At 39.8% G+C, this 19,278-nt stretch overlaps 1 protein-coding gene across 2 annotated transcripts in view; it reads left to right on the top strand.

The window, feature by feature from the left end:
* The window catches only part of fam193a (family with sequence similarity 193 member A), a 31,459-nt gene that overhangs the window by 3,068 nt on the left and 9,113 nt on the right, over window positions 1-19,278 (top strand). For both annotated transcript variants that reach the window (XM_041784923.1, XM_041784922.1), the window contains exons 3-14: window positions 2,147-2,389; window positions 8,683-8,858; window positions 8,958-9,125; window positions 11,532-11,778; window positions 11,866-11,990; window positions 12,141-12,288; window positions 12,373-12,447; window positions 12,539-12,613; window positions 12,708-12,823; window positions 14,309-14,551; window positions 17,034-17,190; window positions 17,340-17,486. In XM_041784923.1, coding sequence (XP_041640857.1) covers window positions 2,147-2,389; window positions 8,683-8,858; window positions 8,958-9,125; window positions 11,532-11,778; window positions 11,866-11,990; window positions 12,141-12,288; window positions 12,373-12,447; window positions 12,539-12,613; window positions 12,708-12,823; window positions 14,309-14,551; window positions 17,034-17,190; window positions 17,340-17,486 — 1,920 coding nt within the window. The remainder of the gene's footprint in view (window positions 1-2,146; window positions 2,390-8,682; window positions 8,859-8,957; window positions 9,126-11,531; window positions 11,779-11,865; window positions 11,991-12,140; window positions 12,289-12,372; window positions 12,448-12,538; window positions 12,614-12,707; window positions 12,824-14,308; window positions 14,552-17,033; window positions 17,191-17,339; window positions 17,487-19,278) is intronic.

Raw genomic sequence — 19,278 nt, 5'->3', positions numbered from 1 at the left:
AGCATGTTTGTAGCCAGCCTGACCACGTCATTACTGTCTGGCCAAAGTGACGAATAACAACATTAATTTAAGTCTTAACAGCCCTGATAATGGCTCATATAAAGCTCTCGGTCTGCATTTAGTCATTTTTCAAGGAAAGCCATCACAACATTTCCCGAAAGGATAAAAATCAGGCTTTAGCCAAACTGTATCTTCATGGCAGTGATTCAGGAAAACTGTAAACACTATCTACAGGCACAGAAAACCAGCTACACAGAATACTATTCAACTGAACATGTTTGAATATTATGTCTTTCTATGGGTTATCAGTAGGGCTTTATGTGTGTATGGTTTACATAGAACTACATGGTTGTTAAAGTAATCCACTTGATGCTTCTTTTAGAATCATTTATCTTCTGCTCTCGTGTGTTTATGTCACCCTGCCTGGTTGTTTTCCGTACACTACAAATGATAAGAATACTGTAAACAGGTCAAACTCAGCTGTTTGATTACAAAGGTTGAATGTAATACCATTACAAAGTGGATTATATAGATTAAAAGTAGAAAAGTGTGCATATTTTTGGTGCTACTTACTTTACTTACTTTGGTGCTACTTATTCTTCATAGTCAAACTCAGAAGGGTTTTCATTCAGTTTTCATTCTCTGTTTGACTTTGCTGTACATCAAAAATATTGGTTGGATACTCAGCAAAATGATGAGTTTACTGTTCTTCTAATTTTGTCAGAATGTACTGTACCTCTCAAGGCACCAGGGGTTTAACCAGGTAATGCAGAGCGACCATACATCCACCTGTAAAATGATGCAGAAATAGATGCAAACAACCTCTTCTTTTAAATCTTAAAAAAAAAAAGCCTCTCTGCTCGCTGCCAAACATAGCCAATTTAGATGTCATTAATTGAAACTTCTGTCACCATATAATGTGTCTGTGCCACTCAGTGGTGTGTTCACTGGCAATGCTGTGCATCAAGAACAGGTTTTGGGGTTCAGTAGAGTGCAGAAAGGTGCTACAAGCCTGGCAAACACTACAAGATTTAATGGATTGTGAGAATGTGAGAAACCTTACCTCACACATGATGACAGATAACAGATTTGTTCTTATAGTATGTTGTGTAAAGAGATGACCAACACAGGACACCACACACTATCAGATGCATTCACCTTCAAGAGTCACCGCTAGTGATGTTGCTATGTTTATAATTTCTCGTCTAATTAAATTCAAATTCTGTTTTTTTAAGAAATATTTTGGGGCTTTTTAGTGCCTTTATTTGACAGAAGAGGACAGTGGATAGAGCCGGAAATGGGACGACAATGGGGAGATACATGTGGTAAAGGGCCACAGGCTGGATTCAAACCTGGGCCACCAACGTACATTAGCCGACTAGTCTAAAGTCAAATACACTCTGTAAAACAAAGTCACATTGCAACAGTAAAACAATGCCACACCGTAAACAGTGTAAAGTTGGTCTGCAGTGCTAGCACCGCAGGCATTCAGTCCTTTTTGCAGTTTGATATCCACATTCTTGAGCACAGTATCATCACTCATCTTCAGTCATATGCAGTTGTAACCTGACACAGCCTCTGGACAACTTTAGCTCCACTTTTTAGATCAAATAGTTTTGAACTTTGCTGTTCCTACAGCATGCGTTTGGTGCTATAGCAGTTAGTGGTTGTTTATGCTGGATTAAAGAGCATTCTGGCAGCAAGATGGCAGCCATTAGGAACAACTACAGTGGCTTCTTGTGGTGGGCGGGTGAATACACTTTAAACGGAGCGTTTGATGAGGATTGTGGGCTTGGACTGTTAAAAAGTGTTAGTAATTAGTTTAACTGACTAGTAATTCTGGTGCCTACTACAAAGATTAAATTCCTTTGGTACTATTTCTAACGTTATTACTTGGTGCAAGCTTAACTTTGACACAACAGAATAAAGGACATATTTTCATGTTTATTAAATTTCTTATAAAAAATTACTAAAGCAAAAAGCTGTTTTGTTTTGTCAAATTTAATGTTCACATTTTTAAACTACTCTGTTTTGCAGCCTTATGATCCATATTGACTCAGTTACAATACACATGCCAGACAAACTTTCTCTCTTATGATTTCTTTCTTTCTCTGCCTTCCTTTTCCTGCCTACACGCTCATCTCAGACCCCATTCACGTTTGGCCTGAACCAGCGGGCCCCCTACACGGCCGGCGACCGCTGCCTCTTATGCCGATGCGAGCGCAAAGACGTTGCCGTGCCTTCGGAGACTGGGATCTCGGGCCAGAACGGTACATCACAGCCCAACAAGACACCCAGTGCCCTCCAGCTGCCTCTGTGGGTGTGCTCTGACTGCAGGCGCACGGTTGAGAAGGAGGATCGACACACGGCTCTGGAACAGTCGTTGGGGGTAAGTCACCTGGGTACGGAGAGCTTTAAAGATATGGTGTTGAAGTTAAAGCATAGAAGACTGAAGGACTGTAAGCCTGCTTGTTCATAGTTTTAGACTCTTTCTGTTGTTGCAGTGATGCCAAAGATCTGCCGTTTAACTCACAGCTGTGGTCAGTGTGTCACTGGATGATGTAGTCCGTGTTTACAACTCTGTCTTTGTGCCAGCTCCGACACATGCGGCAACAGACAGCTGTTACTATTATGAAAAAGTTCTAAATGACATACTATCGCTGAATATTTGACCCCATTTCAGTTTAAAAGAATAAAATAGTATCTAGGTCAAAACTTTGTGAATTGTGTCAAGGTCTAAAATAAAGAAATATGCAGTGAGGGAAATGCCTCAAACGCTGTTGTGTCATAAATGAAGATTAGTTTTGTGAATTTGAGGATGTTGGAGCTCTTGTTAGATTTCAGTTCTTGAATTATCTTAACAGTTTTGCTGTAGCAATGTTGACAAAGGAAGATCTTGCTTAGTTGTGACTAACTTGTAAGCTCATGGGCGTACATCATCTAGTAATGGAGCAAGTAGCATTAAGCTATATAAATCAACAACATCGTGATAATAGCAGTGAGAGAAACAACATTACAACATAAAAACTACAAATATTCTGGATTTGTTGGAGTACTTGATGTGGATGCTATTGTTTAAGTTACTGGCCTAATTACTCATGCACAGTGCACATGCTATGATATTTCACCTCATTTAGCATGCATGTGCAAACAGACTTTCTTGGTTTGTGTGACTGAATAGACCGTAGAATCTAGACTAGATGTCTCCAGTATATAAGTCGCAGTCTATTTTTTGGGGGGGTGACCTAGAAGGAAAAATAGTTTGAACCCTCTCCCCATGAGATGATTTCTGTTGTTTTGCTCAGCTCTCTGCAAGCTTTTTCTGATCAGTATACCTCCCACCCTCTTTACATACACAATCATGACCTAACTAAAGCAAATAAACTAATAACTAACTAAGTTATGACTCAAGAGTGGTGCCTACCCCTGCTAGTCTGGTGTATCCCAGTTTGTTATGAGCTGTGAGAGAGACGTCCGGTTGGCAGCATGTGGCACTTTAAAACCTCTGTACTTTTCGTCATTGATTGTGCCTTTACAGGTGTGTAAGCTGCCGAGAATATAGGCACTAATGCAACCCCATACCATCAGAGATGCAGGAATTTGAACTGTGTGCTGATGCCAAGCTGGATGGTCCCCCTCCTCTTTAGTCCACAGAACATGGTCTGTGGTCCCTAAAAGGAATTTCAAATTTGCATTCATCTGACCACAGAACAGTTTTCCGTTTTGCCTCCATCCATTTTATATGAGCTTTGGCCCAAAGAAGACTGCAGCATTTCTGGATCATGATCGCATAAGGCTTTTTCTTGTCATGATACACCTTTAACTTACATCTGTGGATGGCACGGCAAACTTTGTTGTGTTGTTGTGAACAAGCATCCAATATTGACTTTCGGCATTGTCCCTTGTGCACAGAGATTGCTCCAGATTCTCTGAGCCTTTTGATGATGTTTTTTTTTCCTATAGATGGTTGGATATTCAAAGTCTTCACAGTTTTATAATCTAACATTTTTTGGAAATAGTTTTACAACTTTTTATTTATCCATTTTTTTAAGATGTATTTTTGGGAATTTTATGCCTTTATTGATAGAGGAGGACAGTGGGCAGACCTGGAAATAGGGGTGACAGAGCTGGAGAGAGACATGCGGGAAAGTGCCACAGGTTGGATTTGAACCCAGGCTGTACATGGGGTACGCCTTAAACCACAAGGCCACCTGCGCCCTGGTTTTACTGTGTTTTGGTACGTTTTTTTGCCGATTGGTGAACCTCCGCCCATCTTTAGTTCTGAGAGACTCACTGCCTGTCTAAGATGTTTCTGTTATACCCAGTCATGATACTAACCTGTTGCAAAATACTCCTCCAGCTGTTTTTTTCCATTAGTACCACTTACACAGGGCCCCGGCTTTTTTGGAATTGGGGCTGTAAACATGGATGAAGTGGTCGTTAATACAGACTCGTACACAGATTCTCCTTTGAAGTCACATGTTAGTGTGAGCTGTGGTTTAGTCTGTGGAGGAGTTTACAGTGATGACTGAGGAAAACATGGACCCTCTCGTTCATACTACAGAGTCCCTTGTTGATTTTTTGTTTACATTGTTACCATTTCACCATTTCACCTACTAACCTTCAGTTAGATGATCATTTCTTTTGTTTTCATTCAGAACTGGGATTTGAAGTTCAGCTGGGCAGCACACCACAGAAAACATAGTGGGGCCGCCTGCAGCTCCATGTGCAAAGCATTTGTTGTTTTAAGTTATTAGCAAGTACCTGACTGTAAGGTCATGTGAGTACTCGAGCACTGAAAGTATGATTTGAGAAAAAGTGATTTTCACAATGATCTGTTATTCTCTACCAGAAACTTCTAAGTGGTTGATATCATGTGCAGAAATGTCTTCACTTGGTTGAAGTCACATCAGTCCATTTGCAGAAAGAGCAATAAATAAAGAGCTTCTTTATTCTTGACAGTCAGCCTGTGTACTCTGCTCATCTCTCTAGAAGAACAACAACTTTAAACCTGAACACAGTGTCCCTTAGCACAGCAATTACTTTATTGCTTTACTTTATGCAAATACAAAGTTGCCTTTTTTCCTTGTCTCTGGGTTGGGTGATGAGTTAATGTAATTGATGGTGCTTTTGATTGTTTCTAATTCAGTAGGAAAATACCGCTGCTACAATATATTGTCATCCTGACTTGTTTTACATTGTTCCGTATTGCAGTAGGAATTGAAACATTTACTCAAGTATTCATGATCTTATTTCTGACGTCATGAATTGAGCACCGGTTTAGGCTACAACAGTTGAACTCTTGGGCAGGGGTTAGCACTGTCCCCTCATAGCAAGAAGGACCCTGGGCAGCCAGAGAATTTCTGTGTGGAGTTTGCATGTTCTCCCCTGGCATACATTGACTCTTGCTTCCTTCCCACAGTCCAAAGAACCGTGGGAACGCTCGTTGAGTTAACTCTAAATCGACCATAGATGTGAGAAAGTGTGCCTAGTTGGTGGTTTCTGTATATCAGCTCTTTGACTGGCGTCCAGGGTGTAACCCACCTCTTGCCCCGGGTTTGGCTCCACCCCCCCAAGACCCCAAACAGGACAAGAGGTGTAGGTCTAGGTCATAGCGCTTCTAATGCGGTACCCACAACAACCAATGAGAGTGAGCAGACGGGGCAGCGTAACCAGATGGATCATACGTGCTTTCACCGCTCACAACCATCAACACAACAGACATCCATGTTTGCTTGTTTTTTTTTTCTGAAGTCACATGATCATCCAAGGTCGCTTGCAGGTCGGCAGATGTGTGGTCTCCAGTGATCTGACAGTCTGGCTTAGTTGTCAAGTGTGTGCTTTCAGTGGATTAAAGATGAAAAAATGTTTGAAATTGTCCTGATATCTGTGGTCTCCCACAGTTTTAAAATTGTTTCAGATTTAAAAATCCTGTAGTGTGTGGCTGACCTTAGTTGGTGTTACGTACACCAATTCGAGAGGAATGAAATTCTGAAATGTCTGAAAAAAGCTCACGCCTTATTGATGGTGCCACATATGGACGTATTTGAATGTAGCAGCAAAATAAGTTAAAGGAACTGTAAGAAGAGGTCAAACTGACACCTAAGAAAGGGGAGTATATGCATTAATCTTGCACTTTATCTCTTTATTCTTCAGATTATCAGATCCTATGGTATATTATTAAAAGATTATGTGATGTAAATTATTGTATTATCACTGTAGCATATGACATCATATCATATCATATTGTATGGCATCGTGACTTACGTCTTACCTGCTATTTACTACCTCTACTTTCTACACACTGAATTCAAAGAGGAGGCACTCACCTCTGCTTTCTACTTTCTTTATTGTAAACAGTTTGTTTTCATATGAGTTTGGATTAAGAATGCAAAATATTGACCAGGAAAGTCTTGTTTTTGTCCGTCTAGACAGTAAGCAATAAACATTGCTCCATTTATTTTCAGACGGAGCCTGCTGCTGATTGTTCTAACTGTGACTGTACTCCTGTACTGTGTGTTGGCTCTATTTTTAGTGTGTGACCTGAGCCTTAAGTAAACTCCTGTGAATCAGAAATAATGTGCAGTCTTCTCTCATGACTACAATTATTGTCTTAACACACTGTAAACTGTCTTATTTCCACTGTTTATGCGTTGGTGTCATGTCTGTAGATTATGGGAAATTTCATGAATTGTTACTCGACAGTTGGATCATAAATTAAAACATTAAATAGGATTCTGTTTGCAAAATGTGGCAGCGTAACTTGCAGCTTGTATTATTTGTGCTGGTAGATTTGATTCATGTAAAGAGGTTTGGATACAACATTTCTTTCCTTTTATAACACACAGGGGCTCAAAAACATGCTTCCATATTTGTGGCATGCTTTATTCTTTTATTGCTATATTTTTCTCAGTACATTGGTAATAGACTAAGCCAAAACCATCATTAGTACTTGAAGCCGTTGTAGCTGTGTTTGCTATTGATCCACTTTTAGTGATGTCTTGCTAGATTCGTTGTGGGTGTGGCCGTCTTGCCCTGACTGTTTGGTTTGGGTTTGGTTTCCTCACACAAGTATTGTTCCATTACATCCTCCATTGGGTAATATGCTGACTCTCATTTCATCGCCTTGTGTGGTAAATGGTGCCAAACATTTAAAGACCTCCACTCTGAAACAGCTGCAGAAAGTTGGCCTGGCACGGAAGTGTAACACTTCAGTATTCCGCCAATAGTTTGGCAGTGATTGATCAGGAACCAGAGAAGCTCTTATCTTAGCTACAGAGGTTTAAACTCCAAAAACTGAGATTTTAGTGGTGCAGGAGTGGCATGTTGCAGATTTAATGCTTTCTAGTAGTATCCAAAGATTCCAAAGAACAACCACATCATCAGCAATCAGCTACAGAATTTGTTAATGGTACTCTACTAGTGCTAACAAACAGCACATTTGTCATTGTCACTAATTTATTGGCCTACACAGTACAAAATGTCATGGGAAGTGGTATAGATTAGTAATGCATGCGCCACTGTGTTTCCCCTAGGTGTGTCCGTCAGGTCATGGGGCATAGACTAGGAAACAAATTTTACTTAACTTGAACAAATACAGCTTTCTTTTTTTGTTTGAAAAATAGCCCTTTACTTACTTAAATGTGAGAAGTAGATTTAAGTGGGTACAGTAAAGATAAATAAATGACGCCTCTTTGTTTTTGTGCAAACAAACTTCTACCTCCCCCTGCACAGATCTCAGCCTTCGGGACCATCCACAGGGAGAAGAGTTCAGGAGTATCTGCAAATGTATTTTACCACATCGGCGTTTCATCCACATGGAGCCTGAAAACGCTATTTTTTAAAATTAGGTCCCAGAGAAAAAAATCTACATACGACAACCGTTTCATCTCCATGTGTACAACCAAGTGCATCTTCCCTGAAACGATTATGTCAACCCACTTAACCCTTATGCACAAGCCCACCTATCAGCATTAATGATAGCAGATATATTGATTGTGTTCGTGTCTTCTGCTCCTAAGCTACCAGCGTGAGCAACAGATGGTTATGGAGAACAGCATACGCTAGTACATGTTATTAGATCCATTGCAGAGTGCAACCAGAACAGCAGCCTGGAGAAAGTTTTGGGTGTGCTTGGTCCATAATAATCTCTGTTTTTGGTGTGGCAGCGTTACAGTGCCACTTACATGCCTGGCAGATATACTACAGCGTTTTCAGTTGTTACTTCCGCCAAAGAGGTCATGTGATCGGGTGGGTTTGTTTGTTTGTTTGTTTGTTAGCAACATAACTCAAAAAGTTGTGGACAGATTTTGATGACCTTTTCAGGAAATGTCAGAAATGGCATAAGGAAGAACTGATTAGATTTTGGGAGTGTCATAAGCACAGCGGTGTAGTCATGTTAACAACAGCTAGGTCATGCTAACAACAGCTAACACGCTGCAACGCCCCAGCGTAGGCTTGTACGTCACGCCCCAGTGAAGAGGTTTCACCCCACCGTAGAGGTCTCCAGCCGAACGCCCCAGCGTAGAGGTTTGCTCGAGGGCTGCAGCCAGACCTCTTGCAAATACTGGTCATTTATAGTGTTTCTACATGAGGCATTATGTAGAAACACTAGGTAACCTCTGTAGTAAAATGTTTATGTTGCACATGTGTCTTAGTCTGCTGTTTTTGTAATTCCCACAGAACCAGGACTTCCTTTTGCACATGCCTGTGGGTAACGGAAATATAGGCCAGGAGGCAGCCACAGGGGACAGACTGACCACTGCTGTGCCTACACTACCCATGCTCCCTGCCCCGGACCTCACCGCACCGATGCCTGCAGACACAGTGTGCAGCTGTGAAGCCTGTAACGAGAGACGGTCAGTTCAGAGGGAATAAATGCAATCAAATCACCTTTGTGTTTATCACTTGGTCATTGTTTTTAATTGAACCTCTCCAATTTGTGTGATGAATGACAGGGAGATCTCTGCTGAGTCGGAGAGGGAGTCCCAGCAGCTGCAGAACCACTGGTCGGAGGTTCGCTACCTGGTGCGCTGCATCTACCGTCAGACAGGAACTCCTTTAGCAGATGACCATGACCAGCCTCTGGAGAGAGACAAGGAGGGAATGAAGGAGCTGGTCGACAGGTACTACTACTTATACATCAATGTGATCATTTTTTGTATATCTAGTCAGTGGGAATACACTTAGATATAGGTAAAATACTATAATAAAACTAAATAAATCAACGATTAGAAAAAAAAAGTAGCCCACTGACCTTAACTGACTCGTCGGCTGTAAAGCTGATAGCTTTATGGAAAGCCCTGAAAATGGAGCATTGGGGATATCTGCAAGGAAGGTGGAGGCTGTAGCACTGGAGGCTCTGTCTCTGTAGGTACAGTTTTTGGTAACTGGAATAGAGACCAGACCAGTGTCAGAGTGCCAGATGTTCTGTGACGGGGTGTGTGGGTAAAGGAGGTTGGAGAGATACCTGGGAGCAAGGGCACGGAGGGATTTTGTAATTAATGCTTAACTTAATTGGGATCCGGTGAAGATAGGTTGGGGTGACGTACTACCAGGGACTAGTGCAGATGAGAACCCCGGCAGCAGATTTTTGGACATGCTGGAGCCCATCATGGGCTTTTCTGGGTACCCCAAATGGGAAGTAGTGATTGTATGGAGGAGGGTTTTGGCCACGGAATTTGAGAGTGATGGTTAGAGTCTGGAGATATTTTAAGGTGGAGAAAGGCAGATTTAGCTCTTTAACACAGCTTCATTTATGTAGCACTTTTCAGAAATAAAAGCAGGTGGCACAAAAATTATTGCCAGTCACAGTCAAGTTTTGAACACAACACACAATACCCCTTCCCAATGACCAGACACTATAGCAAGACATAAATAGCATACATATCTGTGACCTCAAAACGCTACACACAAACGTATATATCCGTATGAGGAATAATGTAAAAAAGGATTTAATAATTATACAAAATAATAACGATAATAATAATAGTATCAACAATAACAATAATGGTAATATGACAAATAGATAAATAAACTAAAAATAGAATAGAATTTGCTAAATAAATACATTAATGAAATAATAATAAATAGATAATAATGATAATAAAAAAAAAATATATACACACACATAATAAGGCCACATTAATTTTATCCTCACTGTTGGAGGGCCAAATTCATACAGTTGTAGGAAACTCTCAATCTAACAGCTACAATTTCTTTTAGTTTGAAAAAAGGACATGGTATAGAGCTTTCATCAGAATTTTAATACCTACATTTTATACGTCTAAGCTCAATGGGAACACAAATACTAAATATGATGAACTAAACACAAACTTCAAGCTTCTTTTTCATGCACTGAACATAGTATTTCCTGGTCGTTTTAGCATATCGTTAGCGTCATAGCGTATTTACCTGTGTCATTTTTTGGCCACATTGTGATATCTGCCTAATTCTACTCTCCTAACACTTCTGATTCATGGTGCCTTTTTTACCCAAAACCTTAAACATGACTTAGGCAATTATGCTATAAGGCGAGCAATATTTTTATTATTTTGTATTTTTGTTTGTTTGATGCTAATTAAATAGTTTTGCAGAAAGAATTACAGTCAATTACATCAAATTTTTTGCAACGAACTGTAGTTATACTAGTACTCAAAGATTACTCTGGACATTTTTCTATTTTCTATGCTGTCATGGCAGACTTTCTTCATGTTTACAATTGACTAATATTTTTGAAATTGACTTGTGGCCTGCATAAACTGAGAAGGGGGATGCATGTGGCCCCTGGGCTGCCAGTTGCCCTCCCCTGTCAAAAATCACGACTTGAAGTTGGATATAGAAAAATACATGCCAAAAATAAACTTGATGTATAAACAGCTAAGATACGTGAAGATACGAATCAGGGATAAGAAACTACATCGAATAAAAGATGGATCCTAGATAACCTGGTGGTTGGGTCATCATGTGTGCCAGCATCCAGGTTCAGGTCTGGCCTGTGGCTCTTTCCCCTCTCTCTGCCTTGTTTCCAGCTCCAGCTCTCCAATGAAGGCAAAACCCCCAAAATGATTCTTTAAAGAAAGATAGATCTGAAGTGTAACCCTTAAATCCCAGTAGGTCATCATGCTAAATACAGGGGATGAGATTTTTATAGTTTAGATGCATGAATACGTTTTAATCATGTTTGTCCACTAGGGGTCTCTGTGGGACTACTAAAGCCTCCCCTGGATGCAGGAAACAGGCCTCTATAAAAATTATCAGGAAACAGTGACATCAACAAGCTTCTTTACTGTAATCAATCTCATCTGGTCTACAAAATCCCATCTTTTCAGATCTTTAGTTCCTTAGTTTAACATGTGGTTTGTTGTTTTTTTGCTGTGACTCACTGAGGAGAGTTTTAAACATTAGACTAAGTTAGAAACCTGTTTCATTGATCAAGAATATGAGGTGGCTTTTTTCGTGAGCATTTTGTACCAGCACACATTATTCCTCTGTGTTCTCATAATTAAAGTCTGATTTTTTTCACACCTTAGACTCTGTGAAAAAGACCCGTACCAGCTGTATCAACGCTTGGAGCAGCAAGCCCGGGAATACGTCTTGGAAATGAAGGTGCGGCTACTGAGGCATCTCTCTCCAGGTCACAAGACGCCAGGTCCGACGGGGAACGTGGCTGCAGCCCAGGGTCCCCCTCAGGCCTACCAGTTCATCTCTCTGCTGCTAGAGGAGTACAGCGCCCTCTGTCAAGCTGCACGCACCATCAGCAGCTTCCTGCTCACCCTGGTCAGCTCATTACTTGTCCTGCCGCTGTCATCAGAGGATTTTATGTATTTGTAGCTTTGTTAATAACTTCTGTTTCTTTTCTTTCAGGAGAATGAGCACCTCCAGAAATTCCAGGTGACGTGGGAGCTGCACAACAAGCACCTTTTTGAGAATCTGGTGTTCTCTGAACCGATCTTGCACAGCAGTTTACCTGCATTGGTTGCACAGCTGAAGTAAGATTTTCTTTCACAAATGAACAGAAAGAATGAATGAATTGCTTATGAATCATTATCACTGAACTGTTGACTATGGTGAACTCACTTCTACAGATCTTTCTTAAACCATGTAACAGGGATGTTTTTGTTTCTGCGTCCTTTTGACAGACACGGCACAGCCTCGCACGATTCATACAATGAAGACATGTACAGGACTTTGTTAGAAAGCTACCAGCAGCTGCAGCAGGAGATGGCGTCAGTGGCGGCTGAATGGCAGGAATGTGAGAAGAGGATTGATGATTATGTAGATGAACAGGTAAACTCACCAAAGACGAGGCTTTAAACAGAAAATAAAGCACTTTTAAAAAGCATTCAGAGTTTAAGGATGTCTCTTTTTCAGCTGCTATTTAAGGTGGAAGGTCAGAGTCTCACCAACCAAAGAACAGAGCCACACAAGTCCTTGATTAGCAAAAACGTAAGAGGCTAAAAAAAACTGTGTTATTTTATTTCTCCTCATATATTAAAATCAGTGGTTCATCTCAATTTCATTACCTGTCTATTTGCAGACTTTGAAGACGAAGCAGAGGATGCTGAAGGAGGACTGGGAGTTCTTTAAGCAGAGAAGATTTATAGAAGAACAGGTGCAAAAACAAGAACACACAGCCATCATGGTTAAAGGTTAAAAAATGCAGTCCTGTATTTCATGGCAGATTTTTTGTTTTATTTTCATTACAGTTGCCTAACAGCAAAAAGTGCCCCAGCGGCAACAACAACAACGTCACAGACACGATGAGGATGCTCTCGTCTCGGCTCAGTATTCCAGACTGTCCAAACTGCAATTACAGAAGACGGTAATTCTCTATCTGCGCTGGGATCCTTGTTTAGGTGTAGAAAACTTCAAATTAAAGTGAAAAAAGTGCAAAAATCCTCTTGGGATGCAAGGAATTCATCTTCAACTTCCTCTTCTTCACTTTTCATTTTTATTGTCACCATGTAACTAGATTGTGAAAATTAGAACTGATACTGGTATTTATCTCAACTATTAAGCTAATGCCTATACAAACGCCAAACTTCTTTTGGGGTTTAACTCATCATTTGCCAGCATTTAGCAACATATCAGTTTGTCCTACTGGCTACTTCTTTTTCTGCAATAAAATCTATTTTTTAATATCTTGAATTTAAATTATATAGCACCTTTCAAGAAACCCAAGGACGCTTTACAGGAACACATAGACATGGACAAACTGTTTAGTTCAGCAGCTAGATACAGGGTTCCTGCAGATCCTTGAAAAGTCTTGTGTAGTCTTAAATTGCACATTTAAATTTCAAGGCTTTAAAAAGTCTGATTTTTACTAGTGAGAGGTCTGTAATATAAAAAGGCACTTTTAGTAAGACATGATCTTATCCAGTCTTAGTTATCTAGCCAGGACTACCAGGTTGCCCACTTGAAAATCTATGCAGCTGTCCCTTATTTTAACAGATTTTCCTGACACATAGCAGTAGTATTTTTCTATTCTTCTTTTTTATAGTCAAATTGTTTAGAATCAGCTTAGTAAAGCTGCTAAAATGGGTAATGATTCATATCTGTATATGGCTATTGATAGAATAGGGGCATTGAATGTGCTTGAAATCATCAAATTTGGGCATTTATGGCAAAAAAAAAATTTGCCCTGTGGTATTTGACATTTCATAAACACTTTGTAAAATCAGAGGACTCAGCTGTGGTCCTGTGAATCTCATACACCTTTCATTTTTGCTGTAACTGATATCTTTTCATAGTACATAATTTGGCCAATATCAGCTGATATCGGTTTTACATCAATGTCAAACCTGCCAATTATTGTGATATAAGGGTGTTCTCACAGATGTTTTTTTGTTCTCTAGCACCCCCTTTACATTTACACACTACAGGTATGAATTAGGGGGGCATGTGGCTTTGTCAGATCTACAAAAAAAAAAAAAAAAAAAAAGCCACTTGCACCCTTACCCTGAATCTAAAATCTGCCATTTTTAATGAATGAGCAAAACTGAGTATCTTTTGGACTCTTTCTAGGATTAACTCCATTTAGGGGATTAATCTGGCTCTGTTTAAATTTGTTTAACTTCTGAAAGAGACCTTGGTGACATAAAATCCTTGTACCTGTTTGGCTAAATAATGGTAGCAGACTTTGGATGGAGCTACAGCCTCAGCATGTGGCTTCCTACTAGTTTAACTGTGGACATTGAACAATTTCATTGCTGATTTAAGCGCATTCCTAATCTTGTAACATGTCAGTACTGCAGTGATTTTATAAATACTGCATCATTAACTTTGTTTCGCTTGTTTGTATCACCAGGTGCACATGTGACGACTGTAGTCTCTCCCATATCCTGACGTGTGGCATCATGGACTCTCCTATCGCTGAGGACCTCCACATCAAGCTCCCCCTGCAGGGTGAACCTCCCCGGGACTACCTGGCAGAGGTTCACCCTCCCAGCCTCTCCTCCGGCAGCTCGGCGTCGGGCTCCAACTCCAGCTCTCCCATCACCATTCAGCAGCATCCACGGCTCATTCTTCCCGAAGGGGACACCAACACCTTGTGAGTCACCTTGTAACTCTAGTAGTTGTTTCTACCATAGAAAGGTTTTGCAGGGACAAGAAACCAAGGTTATTATAGCTAACTAAAGCTAACAAAAACTAAAATTTTATTTCATGAATGTAATTTCCAGGCTGTGTTCATGAGTAAAGCTAAATAAAAAAAATTCTAAAACATTATATCAGCAAATTATGGCATTTCCTTTCTAAAATAGACAGTGTCTCAGATGAACGGTCTATGGGAGTGGCCGTCAGAGATGAACAATCTGCAGTCAGACTGTCTTGGGATTTTCTGCTTCAGTTTCAAAGTTATAATGACTGTAAACGTTTCCATGAACATATTATATCAGCTGGGGAACTACAGATGAGGACAACGTTGTCAGCCCCACTATGAAAATTTAACTTTTAAAAAAGTATTTCCCAGGTGCTTTTGTACAGAGCAGTGATTTTTAACACAGCTTTTCCAAACACCCTAGTCTGATTTTGGATGTTTACATCATTTTACTTTGCACATAGAAACAAAATTATTACTCATTTACTAAGAAGGGGACATTCCATAGCTTTAAATTCCTAAAGAAAAAGTACGCTCTTGAACAACATGATTTCTATAGATATCTTAAAAACTAATCAGAATATGAGTATAACTTTAGGAAAGGTAGAAACAGGAATTCTGAAAATTCTTTCGTCAGTATCAGAATCTCCATGTACTAAGAATATCTCTAAACTCTGTAAAGACATACTAGGTGGTACCAGTTGCTGGTAACTGTGTCTGATAGATGACGGCAACTATTACCATGTTTTCTGGACTGTCCAGTCATTGTTCCCTACTGGCAGGAAATCCACAAACATATTAATAACATATGTGAAGTTTGCATCCCTTTTATTGTTGATAAAGTATATATGATATTCAATTTGATAGCTAGAGTAATGATGATAAAAAAGTTGGTTCAAATTCTTCTAGCTGGAAGCAAAAAAGTTATTTCAAGGTAATGGCTGAAACCTCATCCACGTACCATTAATGACTGGATAGACATTATGTACGAAATATATGTAAAGGAGCGGCTGTCATTTTCCCTCAAAGTCCAGAAGGAAATATTTTACAAAATCTGGAAAAAATGGACCGAGTATGTCAAACCTATTAAACCAGACTTCACTTTAATAGTGTAAAAGGGCAGGAACACAGTGCAATATTGACCTAGGCTTTTTCTGTAACCTTTAACCTGCACTTTTTTATTATTTTTTTTTTCTTTGCCTCTCCAATATGAAAGCTTCCCATGTTCCTGTGTTAAATAATTTACACCAAGGTTTACATAAAGGTTAAGAAACAAAATAACTGGAAGAGGAAAATTCTGATTTTCTGCTGTTACTACTGTGTTACTGGCACTATGTGCACAAATGTATATAAGGCTCATTGAAATATTTTGCAGCAATGTCATTTGAACGTGCTTTTCGTAATTAAAAAAACAGTAATAATAATAATAAAAAAAGAAACAAAATTATTTCACCAAAAAAAAAAAAAACTACCAGGGTCTGCTTACAGCCAGTTGTGTCTCCTTTTGCTGGATAACAGCCTGCAGGCGTTTGTTGTTGTTTTCAGCAAATCTCAGACACGACTCCTCAGGAATCCCAGCCCATTTTCTTTAGTGAATCCTCAAGATCTGATGGCATGGACTAGACTCCACGGATTTCAATGGGATTCAAGTCAGGGCTTTGTGCAGGCCAGTCAATAATGGTCACTTTGGTATCCTCCTGCATTGTGAGCATCAACAGTCCCATTCTAAACTGATTTCTCTTGTTTTTTTTGTTTCACAGTGTTTCCGCAGTGACAGCTTAAACCCTTACTAAAGTTTTTATACTGTGTATGAACTAGAAGATAACCCTTAAGTTTAGCTTGATTTTGAAGCTTTGAGCATTACAATGTTAAAACACATCATTGCACAACAGTGATTTTGTACTATGGCACCAAGAAGGTCTGTTCTAAATGGGGTTAATATTTTAGACCCTGGTGGTTTTTGTGGTGTTTCTGTGTGCAAAGTAAAATAATGTAAGCATCCAAAAGAAAACTAGGATGTTTGGAAAAGCTGTGTGAAAAAATCCTTGCTCTGTGTAAAGCACTTTAGAAATACCTACAGTAAAAAAAACATTCATAAGGGGCTTATAATTCAATCCTCAACTGTCCATTGCCATCATAAACAAATAATAAAATGTCAGCGCTTTCAGCCGAATGAAGCCATCTGCTGCTCACTCCCTATGATTCCTGTCACCAGGCTTTCTGCCACATAGTGGCATAGTGAATACCTGGTTTCACCTTGGGACTTTAGGTTTTTGAGTACTTTCAGTGGAAACTTGATTACTCCTGTATAGCAACACTTATGCTCCATTAGGTTTTTGTTTGAAACAGACAATATTATCTGCACACCCCTTCCTATAAACAATGATTTCCCCTCTTTCACTTCCCCCTAACACTCATTTCTGTCCTCTTCCAGTATCAGTGATGATGACGAAGTGCCTCCGTTGTCCAGTAAGTTTGGGGATGTCTACCCTATGAGCGGTTATGAGGACAACAGCGTAGTGTCGTCTGCTGTGAACGGCCTCCATAATGACATCAACGGGGAAGCTGAAAACGTGGCACTAAAGGCAGGGGTGAGTTCACAAAAGTCCGAGATAAGATTTAAATTTCCCTGCTGAGTTCCCCAATGATGAATGTGATGATCACTATGAGTGGCTGACCGGTTATGCAGGAAATGCATTTACTTAATCCACTCTTCTTTGTTCGACTGTTTGTGCTGCAGTCTCCTCACATCACCAGCAGCAGCAGCTCATCCGAGGGCGATGAGGAGGAGGCAGATGGGGACGTCAGTCAGGAGCCTAGAGGGCAGCAGGAGGAGCTTTCTTCAGCAAACAACAACAGTCCTCCACCTTCTTATAGCCACCAACAGGTCTTTAAAACACTTCAGTGAGATTTTATTTATCGGTTTGTAAATGTTGTGAAGACCCTCATTCTAAGTTATTTTTTAGATACGCTTTAATGTGTGAAAAAGGAAAAAGAAACAACTTTTTTCAGTTTATTCAGTAGTGATGGCAAGGACTGTTTCAGGGATCATAACAAGTAGCTTAGCTGTCAGCACTCCTGGAAAACTTTCATATTCTGACACTGTGCAAGACGTATTCAAAGCCCTGTCCATTTATGCTCAAAACTGATAAAAATTTCCCCAACTTTTTCCAATGGCTTCTATTTGTGAATGTAAAAGGGCTGGATCTTTCAACTACACCCTGACTATACTTTTTCCAGCCATCTAGTAGAATTTTAAGTAGGAGTAAGTCAATGCAGCAGGAAAGTTTCAGGGAAATGCAAGACGAGTGAGTGGGAGGGTCTGTTTTATTTAAAACCGCGACCCAGTGGTGGGCTGTCTGAGGTTTACTTGAAACTTTTAGAAGTACCTAAAAAGAACCAAATCAAACACAGGAAGCTGAAAGCAGATTATCACTTTTCCTTGCATTTAATTGATGGATTTTTAGACTCCTCTTTATTCAGGCAAAGTTCTGATGCTACTGAAAGCTCAGTGTTTACCTTCAGAGTCAACATTCTTCCCTGTTCTGATTCTCTGTTGAACTTGATCATGTCTACATACGTAAATGCTGTGATTGACTGATTAGATATTTGCTTTAATGAGCAGGTCAACAGGTATGCCTAATGAAATGGCCAGTGAGGGTTACTCGAAAGATTCAGGAGTACCTGAAAAGACCCGAATCAAATAGGGGAAGCTGAAAGCAAATACATGTCCAGGTTATCACTTTTCCATGCATTTAATTTATTCATTTTAGACTCTTCTTTATTCAGGCAAAGTTCTGATGCTGAGTAAGCAAAATGGTAGCTTTATGTACTCACTTCATTAGCTACACTTTTACTACAAATATCTATTTAGCTAAGACGTCAAGCATTTGATTATGTTGAATTCACCAGACTAAAATTAAACATTATCATATTGATAAGAATTAAGCTCAAAAGGAAGATGTTTTCCTTGGTTTTGGATCAGTTACAACTGATTTAGCTGACAGATTAGTTTTCCATGTCCATCTTTTGCACTGATTGACAGAGTTCGTTGTCTGCTAGTCATAATGACACTCATAGGTACTTTAATTTTAGGTTTTACAGTTTCAAAATTCTCCCTTAATAAAGGCAAACGTTTGACGCCGAGTTCCACAAGGTTCATTACAAGGACCAATTTCATTCACATTACATACTTACCCACCACAATAGCAGCTCCTAAATGCAAATGTCAGCCAATCACATGGCAGCAACCAATGTAATTTAAGCATGTAGATGTAGACAAGACAAAGTTGTGAAAAAAAAATGTAATTTAAGTGGCATAGTTGGTGGTGGTCTGGCACGCTTTCATGTCATCTATGACAAATGTTTTCTCCAATCTTCAATTGTCTGGTTTTGATGATTCAGAGTGAAGTGTAGCCTCAGTTTCCTGTAGTTGACTAAGAGGTGTGACACCTGGTGGGCCTTTTGCTTTTGTTGCTCATCTACAAGATTCCAGCATTTTAGTTCGTTCAGAGATGCTCTCCTTGGTTTTAATGAGTAATTTTTATTCCGCTAGACAAACAGGGACACAGGGATATTTGCACCTAGGATTCTGAGAATACTGAACCGCATGAGTTTTATATTGAAAATTAGCCTTGCCAACACAAAAACCAAAGTTAGTGGTCACAAGCCCTAAATAA

The sequence above is a fragment of the Cheilinus undulatus genome, linkage group 4 (genome assembly GCF_018320785.1).
Source record: "Cheilinus undulatus linkage group 4, ASM1832078v1, whole genome shotgun sequence".
NCBI lineage: Eukaryota > Metazoa > Chordata > Actinopteri > Labriformes > Labridae > Cheilinus > Cheilinus undulatus.
Note: the sequence above shows the minus strand (reverse complement) of the source record. Positions and strands in the feature narration are given on the sequence as shown.